The sequence below is a fragment of the Lontra canadensis genome, unplaced genomic scaffold, assembly GCF_010015895.1.
Source record: "Lontra canadensis isolate GAN:19392208 unplaced genomic scaffold, GSC_riverotter_1.0 scaffold37, whole genome shotgun sequence".
Lineage (NCBI taxonomy): Eukaryota > Metazoa > Chordata > Mammalia > Carnivora > Mustelidae > Lontra > Lontra canadensis.
Window position 1 is genome coordinate 15,089,033 of NW_022631031.1, and position 14,729 is coordinate 15,103,761.

Genomic DNA, 14,729 nt, shown 5'->3' on the forward strand with positions numbered 1-14,729 from the left:
ATGTGCATAGTTATCAAAACCTAAAGCTTACCAATGTTGATTATACTGAAATTAAAATAATAAAATGGCAATCATTGTCTTTAAAAAAAATAAAGCTTATGAATATATGTACTCTTTTATTCATGACCCTAAGATCAAGAGTTGCATGTTCTACTGACTGAGCCCGCCAAGCACCCATTTGCACTCTTCTCAAAAAAAAAAAAAAGTGACCTTCAGATGATTTTAACTCCCCATCACGTCTTCCAATTTATGTGTTGATTGCCCTGTATCTTGGTTTTGTCCTGTTTTAATCTTACCAATTGATATTTTGAGCTCATATCTTTTATTGAAATCTAAAATCTAAAAAAAAAGTTTAGAAATCATAATTTATGTGTAAGTTGACCACAGATCTTTCTAGTGGTGAGACCTGACCTGAATGATCATGAATGAGACTGCATAGTGTTGAAAGAAATCACATGTACTGTAAATGTACATGTACTGTAAATACTTACCTGCCTAAGTGCTAAATCCTAATTTGCTTGATGGGGTGCTGCTTTATGACATTCTTAGGACATTGTTATTTTTATAAAATCAAAAATTTCTTGATTTTGAAACACATCAGGTCCCAAGAGTTTTTCCATAAGGAATCCTGGGCCTATATTGTTTTATATTCAGTGTTCAGATTTACTCACATATTTATTTTTCCTTACCATTCCTTCTTGGATCTTTTTTTTTTTTTTTAATTTTTTTTTTAAGATTTTATTTATTTACTTGACAGACAGAGATCACAAGTAGGCAGAGAGGCAGACAGAGAGAGAGAGGAGGAAGCAGACTCCCCACTGAGCAGAGAGCCCAATGCAGGGCTGGATCCGAGGATCCTGGGACCACGGCCTGAGCAGAAGGCAGAGGCTTTAACCCACTGAGCCACCCAGGCGCCCCTCCTTCTTGGATCTTAAACTTGTCATTTGGGATCATTTTCCAGAAGGAAGTCAAGATTTATTTTATAGTTGGTTACTGTTGGTGGTAAACTTGTTTTGTCTGAAAATATCTTTATTTCACCTGTGATCCTGAAACAGTTTTGCTTAATATAAGAACTAAAATTGCCTGTTGTTTTCACTTTAAAGATAAAATTCCACTGTTTTCTAAGTTCTAATGTTACCCGTCCTTATTGTTACTTTTATAAAATGATAGCCATCAGCCTAGTTTCTGTATCTTTGTGGGTAATCTGTCTTTTCTTTCTGGATTTAGGATTAGCTCTTTTTATTTGATGTTCTTTGCGTTTTTAAAGTTTTGGAATTCTTTTTATTTACGCTATTGGAATTCATTGGGTTTCTTGGACCTGAGGATTGATATCTTCAGCAACTTTTTAGGAAATTCTCCATCATTATCTCTTTATAAATGTTGCCTCTTATTCTCTTTTGTCTTCTTGTCTCATACTTTTATCTCTGTTTCTCTGTTACATTTCTGGATAAACTCTTCAGATTATTGTCTAGGTACTAAGTCTCTCTTCATCTATTTTAATCTCTTATTTAATTTTTTTAAAGTTATATTTAGATATAACTTATATGCCATAAAATTGACCATTTAAAGTGTAGAGTCAGTGGTTTTTAGTATATATACCTACTTGTGTACCTGTTCCCATAATTTAATACTAGAATATTTTTGTCATCCCCAAAAGAAAACTTGTACCCATAAGCACTCTTTATCACTTCTCTCCCCACTCTGTCTCCTTCAGGCAGACACCAGTCTACTTTCTGTATCTGTAAATTGCCTGTTCTGGATATTTCATATAAATGGTATTATGTATGTAGTCTTTTGTGACAGATTTATTTAACTTAGCATAATGTTTTTGAGGTTCATCCATGTTACAGCATTTGTCGGTACTTCACTCTTTTTTATGGTCAAATAACATTCTGTTGTCTGGACACATTTGCTTACCTACTTGTCAGTTAATGGACATTGGGTTGCTTCCTCTTTTTGGCTATTGTGAATAATGCTGCTGTCAGTATTTGTGTGCTGGTTCTTATGTGGATATGTTTTCATCCATTGAGCCCTTAAATTTATTTTTTAATTATATGAGAAATCGCTTCTACATTCTTGCTGTAAAAGTCCTAGTATAAAAGTATATAATGCAAATAGGAATGTGTTCGTTCTCCTCTGTTTCCACTGCTTGGAGGGGACTGCTGTAAAATAGTTGGTTGTGCTTCCTTCTGACCTCCTTTTTATGCATTTATATAACATTTGTATAAATAAAATGTTTTAAGATTTTATTTGTCAGAGAGAGAAGGAGAAAGCACAAGCAGGGGGAGCAACAGGCAGAGGGAGAAGTAGGCTCCTGACCAAGTAAAGAGCCAGATGTGGAACCACCCCCAGGCATCATGACGTGAGCGGAAGGCAGAGGCTTCCTGTATCTTGGTTTGAGCCACCAAGGCATCCCAAATCTCTTGCTTTTGTTTTAACATAAAGGAATTATGTATATTTTGAGGCTTGCTTTTTAAAATATTTTTAACATTTAAATTTCACTTAATTAACATAATAATGTATTATAAGTTTCTGAGGTTATTTAGTGATTCTCAGTTGCATGTAACACCCAGTGCTCAGTATATCAAGTGCCCATCACCCATTTATCCCATCCATCCACCCATCTCCCTTCCAGCAACTGTTTTCCTATGTTCATCTGTTTTGTTTCTTAAATTCCACGAGTGAAATCATATGATAATTGTCTTTCTCTGACTTCTTTCGCTTATCATACCGCCCCCTAGTTCCATCCATATCATTGCAGATGGCAAGATTTCATTCTTTTTGATAGCTGAGTATACATATACCACATCTTTTTTGTTTTTGTTTTTGTTTTAAGATTTCATTTATTTGAGAGAGAGAGAATGAGCTGGCAGGGGAGTGGAGACGGCATGCACAAGCAAGGGGGAGGGGCATAGGGAAAAGCAGACTCCCCACTGAGCAGGGAACCCAACTCAGGGCTTTATCTTAGGACCCTGAGATCATGACCTGAGCCAAAGGCCACCACTTATCCAACTGAGCCACCCAGACACCCCTATACCACATCATATCCATTCATTTGTTGATGGACATCTGGGTTCGTTCCATATTTTGGCTGTTATGGCTCTATTTTTAATTTTTTGAGGAACTTCCATGCTACGTTTCAGAGTTGGCTGCACCAGTTTGCGTTCCTACCAGCAATGTAAAAGGGTTCCCCTTTCTCCACATCCTCACCAACATTAGTTGTTTCCTGAGTTGTTAATTTTAGCCGTTCTGACTGGCATGAGGTGATATCTCATTGTAGTTTTGATTTGTATTTCCCTGATTAAGGCTTTCTTTTTATTCTTCAGTATATTTTAGGGTTCTTTTGTTAGTACACATAATTCTTAGTGGTTGCATAGTCTTATTTCCATATGACATAATTTGTGTAATTTAGCTATTGATAGACATAAATATTTTTTTTCTGGATTTTGTACTTGCAAATAGTGAATTAGTCAACACTCTTATTAATTTGTTTTGAAACATTTACTAAGACAAAAAACATTATATGCCAGGCAGTTTTGAATGCTAGGAACACAAAGATAAATAGACATAATCTCTAGATTCTGACAAGCAAAATTGTTGCCTCAAAGGGATAGAAAACTTTTTTTCCTCAAGGACTTATATTTGCTTCTGCCAGTTGCCTGACATTACTTCTTGGGCCACTTTTGATTAAATTCTTGTGTAAGATTGTAGGAATTCATACTACGAACCCACGTGGGTGTCCGCTTAAGGTTAAGACTATTCATGGTAGAAGTTCGTTCTTTCTCTGCCCATTGCTATGTTCAAAACAGGGAAATTTCTGTGCCCTGTATCTTACCCTTATATTGAAGAGTTCGTAGTCTTCTTTCCTCGCTTTTTGGTCTTGCCTCTCCTTGGATTCGGTGGAAGTCCCCAAGGTGAAATCCAGCTATGATCCTTTTATTTCAGGATTCCTACACTCACTTTTTGCTTTTTTTTTTTTTTTTTTTTAAGATTTTATTGATTTATTTATTTGACAGACCGAGATCACAAGTAGGCAGTGAGGCAGGCAGAGAGAGGGAGAAGCAGGCTCCCCGCTGAGCAGAGAGCCGGAAGCGGGGCTTGATCCCAGGACCTGAGATCATGACCTGAGCCGAAAGCAGAGGCTTCAACCCACTGAGCCACCCAGGTGCCCCTCACTTTTTATTTTTTATAGAATTTTTCAGAGTATTGGCTCTGCCATTCTGCTGAGAAAGAAATTGTTTAGTCTTTAAAACACATCCTTCTTTTGGTTTTCAGTTTACCATGATCCTGGTTTCTTTCTTTGATCACTCCTCCCCTTTTAGGGACTACTGTACCCCAAAAGCATGTGGAAATTATTACATATTTATCTCTCTTTAGGCTGTGGGATGTTTTTAAGAAGAGGAATCTTTAAGTCTTCTCACATTTGCATTCTGGTCTGATGGAGGCTTTCCATTTCCAAAAAGGGGACAAAGTTTCAACAAGTAACTGTTAGGCACTAAGGTCTGTAGAAGTGTATTTAGAATTCAGTAGGAAAGAAAATGTTTCCTTAATTTGCATGAATCAAATTCTGCTTCATTTTAAAGTAAGGTGAGATCATTTCATTGCCTGCCTCTCACCCTGAAAGAACAGAGAGAGCCATTATAATTGTTTAATGTTGGGGAAAAATAGTAGTAGTTTGATACTGTAATGATGGTAATGTGTATAGTAATCTTGTTTTTATTCCATTATGTTCTGTATTGATAACCTTCCACTTCCTGTTGATTGTTAGATGAAATGAGAGAAAGGCATTGTTAGCCATTTCACGTACAGTTGCATTAGCAACCATTGACATTTATCTCTAAGTTTTTAATGTTTTTCTTTGTCTGTTTCCCCCTAACCTAAATAAGGATCTTTTACCTTTTATTTTAAAAAAAAAAAAAAAAAAAAAAAGATTTATTTATTTATTTTAGAGGGAGAGAAAGAGCATGCGCGGGAGGTAGGGTTGGGGTGTCTTGAGGGGCAGAGACTCTCAAGCAGACGCCCTGCTGAGCGCAGAGCCTGAGCTGGGGCTAGATCTCACAACTCTGAGATCGAAACCTGAGCCGAAATCAAGAGTTGGATGCTTCACCTATGGAGCCACCCAGGTGGTCCAGAATTTTTACTCTTTAGAATACAGGTATACTTCAGAGATACTGTGGGTTTGGTTTAGACCACTGCATCAAAGCAAATATCATAATAAAGTAAGTCAGATGTATTTTCTGGTTTCCCAGTGCATATAAAAGTTATATTTACACTATATTATAGTCTTTTAAGTATGCAGTAACATTATGTCTGAAAAAACAGTGTGCATAGGGTAATTGAAAAATACTTTTCAATTTCAGTTGAAAAATACTTTTCAGGCACCTGGGTGGCTCAGTTGTTAAGCACCTGCCTTTGGCTCAGGTCATAGTCCCAGGGTCCTGGGATTGAGACCTGCATCAAGACCTGCATCAGGCTCTCTGCTTGGTGGGAAGCCTGATTCTCCCTCTCCAACTCCCCCTGCTTGTGTTCCCTCTCTTTCTGTCTCTCTATGTCAAATAACTAAATGAAAATCTTTGAATAGAAAAGAAAAATACTTTACTACTCAAGAATGCTAACCACCATTGAGCGCTCAGTGAATTGTAATCCTTTTGCTGGTAGAGGTTCTTGTCTTGCTGTTGATGGTCACTGACTGATCAGGGTTGTAGGTGCTGAAGGTGGGGGTGGCTGTGGCAATTTCTTAAAATAAGACAAGAGTGAAATTTGCCATATCGATCAACTCTTCCTTTCAGGAACTATTTCTGTGTTTGACAGTATCTGACTCACAGTAGAACTTTTTCAAAATAGGAATCAATCCTTTCAAACCTGACCACTGCTTTATTAACTAAGTTTATGTAGTACTCTGAATCCTTTCTTATTTCAGCAATTGTCATAGCATCTTTACCAGTAGATTCCATCTCAAGAAACCACTTTCTTCATCTGTTAGAAGCAACTCGTCATCCGTTCAAATTTTATCATGAGATCACAGCAGTTCTGTCACATCTTCAGGCTCCACTTCTAATTCTACTTTTGCTGTTTTTACCACATCTGCAGTTACTTCCTCCACTGAATTCTTGAACCCCTCAGAGTCATCCATGAGGATTGGAATCAACTACACTCCTGCTAGTATTGATATTTTGACTTCATCCTGTGAATTACACATGTTCTTAATGGCACCTAGAAGAGTAAATCCTTTCCAGAAGATTTTCAGTTTGCTTTGCCCAGATGCATCAGAGGAATCAACTCTACTGGAACTATATCTTATGAAATGTGTTTAAATAATGAAACTTGACAGTCAGAATTAGTCCATGATCTATGACTGCAGAATAGATGTTATGTTAGCTGGCATGAGAACAACATTAATCTCTTTGCATGTCTCCATCAGAGCTCTTGGGTGACTAGGTACATTGTTAATGAGGAGCAATATTTTGAAAGGAATCTTTTCCCTGAGCAGTAGGTCTCAAGAGTAGACTTAAAATATTCAGTAAACTGTTATAAACAGACGTGCTGTCATCCAGGCTTTGTTGTTATGTTTACAGAACAGAGGGAAAGTAGATTCAGCATAATTCTGAAGGGCTCTAGGATTTTTGGAATCGTCAATGAGCATTGACTTCAGCTTAAAGTCCACAGCTGTGTTAGTCCCTAACAAGAGTCAGCCTGTCCTTCGAAGCTTTTGAAGCCAGCCATTGACTTCTATTCTCTAGCTATGGAAGTTTTAGATGGCATCTTCTTCTAATAGAAGACAGTTTCATCTCCATTGAAAATCTGTTGTTTAGTGAACCACCCTCGTTAATTATCTTAGGTGGATCTTCTGGAGAAATTGCCGCTTCACCTTGCACTTTCATGTTATGGCAACAGCTTCTTTCCTTAAACTTTATGAACCAGTCTCTGCCAGCTTCAGACCTTTCTTCTGCAGCTTCCTCACCTTTCTTAGATTTCACAGATTTGAAGAGTTAGTGCCTAACTCTGGATTGGGCTTTGGCTGAAGGGGCTCTTGTGGCTGGTTTGATCAATCCAGACCAGTTAGACTTTGTATCATCAGTAAGGCTGTTTAACTTCTTACCACTTGTGTATTCACTGAGTTAGCACTTTCAGTTTCCTGTATGAACTTTTATGTTGCATTCACAACTGGCTATTTCGTGCATTTCATTTGATGTATTTTTCAGCTTAAACAGTAGTGTGCACTATGGAACAACCATAGTAGTACTTTTTTTTTTTTTAATACTATCATACCCATCATCCTCAGCTGTGTAAAAAGAGCAAAAACTGGAATAATATTTAGCAGTGAACATTGATGAAAATTACAGTAGCTGAAGAGGCAGAGATCACATCATTAGGATAATACTTTATGGTTTAGCTTGTGCTACACAAAGTGTGGTGTGTGGACCTGGTACCAGGCCATGCTTTTCATTTAATGAGGAGTTGGAGAAATTATCCTTGATAATTTAATAACATATTTCTCCAGCTGGTTTCAGTGAGGCAGTAGATTATAGTTTAAGAACACGTGAAGCAATAAATGTTTGTAGTATTGATTCTGTCACTGAAGATGAGTAGGGTTAAACAAAAATAATGTGGCGTATCCACCAAAAATAAACAGACTCTTTTGTTAGGTAATGAAGGGTGGAGTTGAGCCATTTGCATTCAAGGCTGGTCTACCAAGCCAGAGCCACTGAAAAGCCAAACCAGTTTGGTGTTTTTGTTGCTGTTGTTGTTGTTGTTGTTTTATGTAGGCTCCCCACCCAACATGGGGCTTAAATTTACCACCCTGATATCAAAAGTTGCAGGTTCTACTGACTGTGCCAGTGAGGTGCCTCAAGCCAAACCAGTTCTGAAAGTGTTTATTAAGCATTGCTTCTCAAGGTATCTAGATGTATCAAGATCTTTCTTACTGAGTATATAAATCCACCAGGATCTCTCAGAGCTCAAATTCCTATGAGTCTTCCAGACTCGAGCCAACATAAGATGAGGCTTAGATGGATTTTTCAGATTTACTCTATGTTTGAGGTGCTTCCAAACATTTAGGTTCTGGGCCTGGCTGTTTTTGATGAACAAGATGAGAAAAAGAAATTTTCTTGCTAGTAACTTCAGGCCTTTTAGCCAGGGAGGACAAGATGTCTGTGTACCGCTGTTACATAAATTCTGGAAATAAAGTGTGTATTTAAAGATTGAGATCTTGTATTTTTGGTTAGGTGTTAAATATTGAGAAAAGAATCATTTTAGCTATATTCATCTTACTCAGAAATTAAACTTTTATTACTATAATGTTCATAGATTTTCAAATGTACATTTTTAAAAAATACTTAAACATCTGGAATCGATGTGTTACTGGTGGTGTTTGGCGGCAGTTTTCCTTCTCTGGTGTCCCGTAAGATAACGGCGCATCTCAGGATGATGTTTCTTAGATTCAGAGAACATGGTACATTTGCAATGTATGTAATTAGTTTTCCCATACCTCACCAGTTTAGGTACAGAAAAGGGTGATATTTGGTCAAGAACTACTGGAACTCTAATTTCTTGGCTTCTTCCTCACCCAGTGGTTTCTGGGTAGTTACCTGCTTCTTTGGTTACAGTAGTTACCTTTTGCAGTTATTTCCCATTATTCCCAGTTACCTCATTCTGTCGCCGCCATTTTCAGCACTGTCTGGGAAAACTGACCACATTGCCATGCTAGTTTTCACAACGAGTGGTATCATTGCTTTTGTGAGTGTTTCTCTTCTGCTTTTTCTACGCTTTGTCTTCAAAGTTCGGAGCTGAATACCTCCTCATGAGATAATAGCTTTCTGTTGATTGAGGCTACGTGGTGTGATCTCTAGTTTACAGTAGTTCTTCATATCCTCAAGTGAGTAAGAATTATTTTTTTTATTTTTACATCAAATTTTTTAGATCCTTCTCTTTTAGCTTCTGGTTCCACATTCAGGAAAGTCAGAATCAGGTCCCCCCCCCTTTTTTGTTTTTGTTTTGTTTTATTTTTGAGTATAGCTGATAGAACCAGTTGCTTAGAAGATCCAGTGGACCCTTGAGAGGACCGATTGGTTACTTAAAGACATGTTGGGGCACCTGGGTGGCTGAGTCAGTTAAGTATATGACTTTGACTTGGGTTTTGATCTCAGGGTCCTGGGATTGGGCTCTGTGTTCAGTGAGGAGTCTGCTGCTTTCTTTCCATCTGCCTGCATGCGCGCATGCACACACACTCTCAAACAAAGTCTTTTTTAAAATAAATAAATAAATAAATAAATACATGTCCTGCCTTCTCCAAGGAATTACTGCTGCTTTTTTTTTTTTTAAAGATTTAATTTATTTATTTGACAGAGATCACACAAGTAGGCAGAGGCAGGCAGAGAGAGAGAGGGGGAAGCAGGCTCCCCGCTGAGCAGAGCCCGATGCAGGGCTCGATCCCAGGACCCTGAGATCATGACCTGAGCGGAAGACAGCGGCTTAATCCACTGAGCCATCCAGGTGCCCCAGGAGGCCAGTAATCTTAGCATGTGAGCTTCTGAATTGGGCTGTGTTTACAGTATGGCAAATGATTCTACAGAGAGTGACCAAAATGTAAACCATAGTCTTTTAGAACCTAATCTTGGGAGTAACATTGTTTCTGCTATATTCTGTTGGTCACTGACAGTTTTGGTATAGTGTGGGAAGGAACTACAGAAAAATGTTAATATAAGGAAACAGAGTTAATTGGAGATTCTCTTGGAATTTGGTCATCACAAGTCTCTTGTGAACATGTAAGGAGTAGTAGTATCAGGGTGTGGAAAACATTTCTTTTTTTGTATCACTATGTTCAGGAGACCTAGGGATAATTATGCCAGTAAAACTCTTCATAGCTTACTTTTTTATCCTTCTGTTTCAGTTAGTAGCTATGCAAATGGACTTTCCTTGATTCGATAATAAGGGATTGCTCTCCCTGTTTCAGTGAGGTTCTCAAGATCTGGAGAGTTTCTACAGCAGTGTTACCCAAAATGTGGTTATTGAAACAAGATTTTTCCAAGATGCTTTACGCTAAGGGGGTTCCGTTACTTTTGGAAGCCTCTGTGTTATCTTCTTCCCCTTGGAGAATTATTGGGCAAGTTAGTATATTAGAAGTCTCTGAAAAGCCCTGCATTGAAGAAAACAGTTTCTCCATTTTGTACCCAGTGTTTTAAAAAATGTACTTGATCACTGAATCACTATATTGTATACCTTCTAATATAACACTGTATGTTAACTATACTGGAATTAAAAAGCTTAATAAAAACATTTACTTGATCATATAACCCACATTTGTTATTGTAAGTGGAATAAATTAAAAACCTTGTTCTAACAAAAATTTATCACAAACATATTCCTTTATTCAAAACAAGTTATTTAGGCAGGCAGCTTTATTTTACATTTTAGGTAGTTAAAATTTTTCTTAAGTACTTTTCAGTTTGTAATTATTTTACATTTTGGGAGGCAACTGAGGTCAGAAATTGCAAGTAGCCAATACTCTATTTTCATTGTTATTAGCAGTTGTGATATTGCAAGATCCAAGGGAAGTTTTCATTCTTGGCCATTTAAAGGGCCATTTAGGAGATTTTGTTTTGTTTTGTTTGGGGGTATTTGGGTAATTTTTATTGATTTATTAGCAAATGTTTTTGAGCATATTTTAGGCCCTGGGTTTGCTGTGATCAACAACATTGTCCATCCTCCTTGTAAGGAGGCAGCCAGTCAAATGTAAGAACGTAATTGCAGAAGGGCTGCAGAGAACAAAGCAAAGACATGATGGTCCATAGATAGCTAGCTGTCTGTGGGCCAAGTATGTGCCTATTAATAGTTTCTTGTGCAGTGATTCTCAAGAAAGAAGGGAGAAGTTTTCTAACCTGTAATGGTGTTGGATGATAAGCTTACTTAAAAGTATCCAGCATTGAAAAGATCTAGAAACATTGCTATATTGTTAGTAATATTTCATTGTCCAGAAAAACTACAGGCTAGCTTTTAAGCAGAGAATTGTTGAGTTCTGAACAGATATCCATGCTTGTTTACTTTAATGCAAGAAAAGATGCTCATTAAGAGTCTTTATAGTGTTACATGCAATTCTAATAACATTGGTTATTTGGTTTTTAAACCCATAAGCTATGGGCTTCTGTGGTTTTTGTGTTGCTTTGTTGTATACTGGGAAAGAATGTCCACTAGTGATTACATGGGAAGAGTTGAGCAATAAAAACTGTGTAAACAAGAATGTAAAATATAGCCATTTGGGGGCATCTAATATGTAGAAAAATAACTATATCTCAGGTCCTGACATTATATTCTGGAATTGAAAGTTTGTGTGTAGTTATCCTATTTAAAAATGAAAACAAATATGGGCTGTAAATTAAAATTATTCAAAACATTTTCAAAAGGCTTTTTGCGTATATGGTTACTTGTATAGTTGTTTTTGTTGCTTTTTTTTTTTTTTTGCAAGCTTGTATGTCTAAAGTGACATTTTTTAAGGATGATGGAGAAGTGTGCTTTTTATAATTGGAAAGTAGTAAAGGAAACACTGCTGAAACTTTTAAGCAGTTATAATCTGGGCTGAGATCTTACAACCTCAGTGGAGTAACAGTGACGTTTGTAGGTAGTGGTCTGCTCTTTGTAACCACTTTACAGCATCATTGTTTACAAATCTATTTAGAAATACTTTGATTGTGAATTACAGGATAAACAATTAAAAATTGAAGAAGCATATAAGATATATACAAGATGAAAAGTTCTTGCAAAGGAAAAGATGTGAGCATTTGGAGGAAATTTACTCAAGGATTTCAGACAGAAACTAGAAGGATGTTTATATTGTCTTTTTTTTTTTTTTTAATATAAATTACTGTTGATATTCTTTTCTAGAAACGACTGCAGAAAGAACTGTTGGCTTTGCAAAATGACCCACCTCCTGGAATGACTTTAAATGAAAAGAGTGTTCAGAATTCAATTACACAGTAAGTATTTAATTTTTGAAGTCATTGTTTCTTTTATTATTAGTGTAAAGTATGAATATATACTTATTTTTTAAAATGTAGTATTTGGGGGCACCTGGATGGCTCATTTGGTTAAGTGTCCAACTCTTGATTTTGATTAAGGGTCGGGAAATCAAGCCCCTCTTTGGGCTCTGTGCTTAGTGGGGAGTCTGCTTGAGATTCTCTCTTGCTGTCTCTCACTCTGCCCCTCTCCTTACTCTCTCTCCCAAATAAATAAATCTTAAAAATTTTTTAAATGTGGAATTTTCATATTTCATACCACTTTCTTCCATCAAGAGGTAAATAAATAGATTTTTTTTAAATTTTATTTTTTATAAACATATAATATATTTTTCTCCCCAGGGGTACAGGTCTGTGAATCGCCAGGTTTACACACTTCACAGCACTCACCATAGCACATACCCTCCCCAATGTCCGTAACCCCACCCCCCCACCCCCCTCCCCCCATCAACCCTCAGTTTGTTTTGTGAGATTAAGAGTCACTTATGGTTTGTCTCCCTCCCAATCCCATCTTGTTTCATTTACTCTTCTCCTACCCCCTTAACCCCCCATGTTGCATCTCCTCTCCCTCATATCAGGGAGATCATATGATAGTTGTCTTTCTCTGATTGACTTATTTCGCTAAGAAAAAAATAGATCTTATCCTATGCGTTTGTATATCCCATTTTGTGTTACATAATAGTATCATACACGTTGCATATGATGTATGATTTGTTAACCTTTTTTTTCCCCAACCATATTGATTAGTTGATTAGTAACGTTTTAAAATGTTTCCTGCTAAAAGAGGCAGTATATAAAACTTTATATAAAACTATAAAAACTTTGGTTTGACTTTGTTTATGAAATGATCTTCATCTAAAATAGAGCAGTTTGGCATAAGGTTGTTTATCAGATTTTTCAAAACCACATGTAGAGGTTTGAAGAGAATAGTAGTCAAGAGGTGTCTCCAATCCCTGAACGCATTAATTGCTCTGTACAGAACGGTAACTAAATACCAGACTCTTCAGCAGCCTCTTTTAATAGATAAGAAACTTCATGAGGATAAAAAAGTGAACCATAGAAGGAAGACACAGAAGTAGTCTAATTCTCCTCCTTCCTTGGGCGCAAGGAAGTCTTTTTTCATATATGAAACCAAGAAGAGTAGAGAGATACATATGTGTCCTCTCATAAAGATGAGCATTTCAATTAGTTTGAAATGTTTTCTTTTTTCTTTTTTTTTAAATTTGCTGAGACAGAATGAGAAGGAACACAAGCAGGGGGAGTGGGAGAGGGAGAAACAGGCTTCCCGCCCACTGAGCAGGGAGCTCGATGTGGGGCTCAATCCCAGGAACCTGGGATCATGACCTGAGCCGAAGGCAGACGCTTAACCACTGAGCAACCCAGGCCTCCCAAGCGATAGAAGTTTCTTAAGTGAAGATACAGAAAAAGCTCTCGAGTGAGAGGGGTCCCAACAGGGTTGCCCTGAAATGTTTTCTAAAGTATCATCCTAAGATCTCACAACCCAGTACAGTCTATTTTTACCACTCCTTTGACTTTATAGTTTTGTTAGACAAGGCTAAATGTTCTGAAATGGGGGGTGGGGAGAGGGATTTAAAATAATGGAACGTTTCCTTAAAATTTTCAGAAACGTGAAAGAGAGAGGAGGGAACAAGATAAAAAGCATACAATAAACCAAATTATAGGACAAAAAGAATAATTCAAATACTTAGTGATATTCTAGGTCCAGAGAGCAAAAGTGACCAGAATTCATGGACATATTTATCCTTTTAGAGAAACAGTTTTAGTTAGCTTTGACTTTGAGATTTGAGTCCATACTTATGACAGAATTCAAGCTTTTTAAAAACAGGGATGTGAAGAATGGATCTATTGATGTTTGGATGGATATATTGTTGTTTGAAAATGAGTACGGATATCTAGCTCTTTAACAATCTTTTTAAAACATTTCTGGGTTCTCAAGCATTTTTAGGTTCCCTGCAAAATTGAGTAGAAGATACAGAGATTGCTCACATACCCTCTGCTCTCACACATGCACAGCCCTCCCCCATTGTAAACATCCCCCACCAGAGTGGGACATTTGTTATAATTGAGGAGGTGTGATTGACACATCGTAATCCCCCAAAGTCTATAGTTTACATTGTAATTCATTTGTGGTGCTGTATGGTTGGGTGAATGTCCGATGACATGTATCATCATTATGGTATCATGTGGAGTATTTCACTGCCCTGAAGATCGCCTGTGCTCCAGCTACTCATCACCCCTCCCAACCATTGATCTGGTCTGTCTCTGTAGTTTTCCCTTCCCCAGACCCTCATATAGTTGGAATCCTACAGTATGTAGCCTTTCAGATGGCCTCTATTACTTAGTAATATTTATTTAAGGTTCTTCTGTTTCTTGTTGTGACTCTTGATTGATTTTTAATTTCTATCAAGTGAAATTTGAAAATGGAGAACATATTTAGAGTGTATGACATTTGTTTTATATAATTAAATGAAGATTTTTTTGGGGGGTTGTGTATAATGAACAGATTATATTCCATTTTCATCAGTAATAATCAAGTGCTTCCTATTTCAGCCTTTCCCATTTTCAGAACCACATAATATAATGATTTATAAATGGTTAAAGGAATGTTTTACATTTGTAAAAATGGAAACATTTGTATAGATTGACAAGCAGTTTTACCACAAATTGTTTAACTACCAAAACTGCAGTATCTTTGTTGCA

The 14,729-nt window shown here is 37.0% G+C and overlaps 1 protein-coding gene across 1 annotated transcript in view; it reads left to right on the forward strand.

Moving 5' to 3' along the window:
- Nucleotides 1-14,729, forward strand: part of UBE2W (ubiquitin conjugating enzyme E2 W) — a 75,679-nt gene that overhangs the window by 28,447 nt on the left and 32,503 nt on the right. The window contains exon 2 of the mRNA XM_032869180.1: nucleotides 11,878-11,969. Coding sequence (XP_032725071.1) covers nucleotides 11,878-11,969 — 92 coding nt within the window. The remainder of the gene's footprint in view (nucleotides 1-11,877; nucleotides 11,970-14,729) is intronic.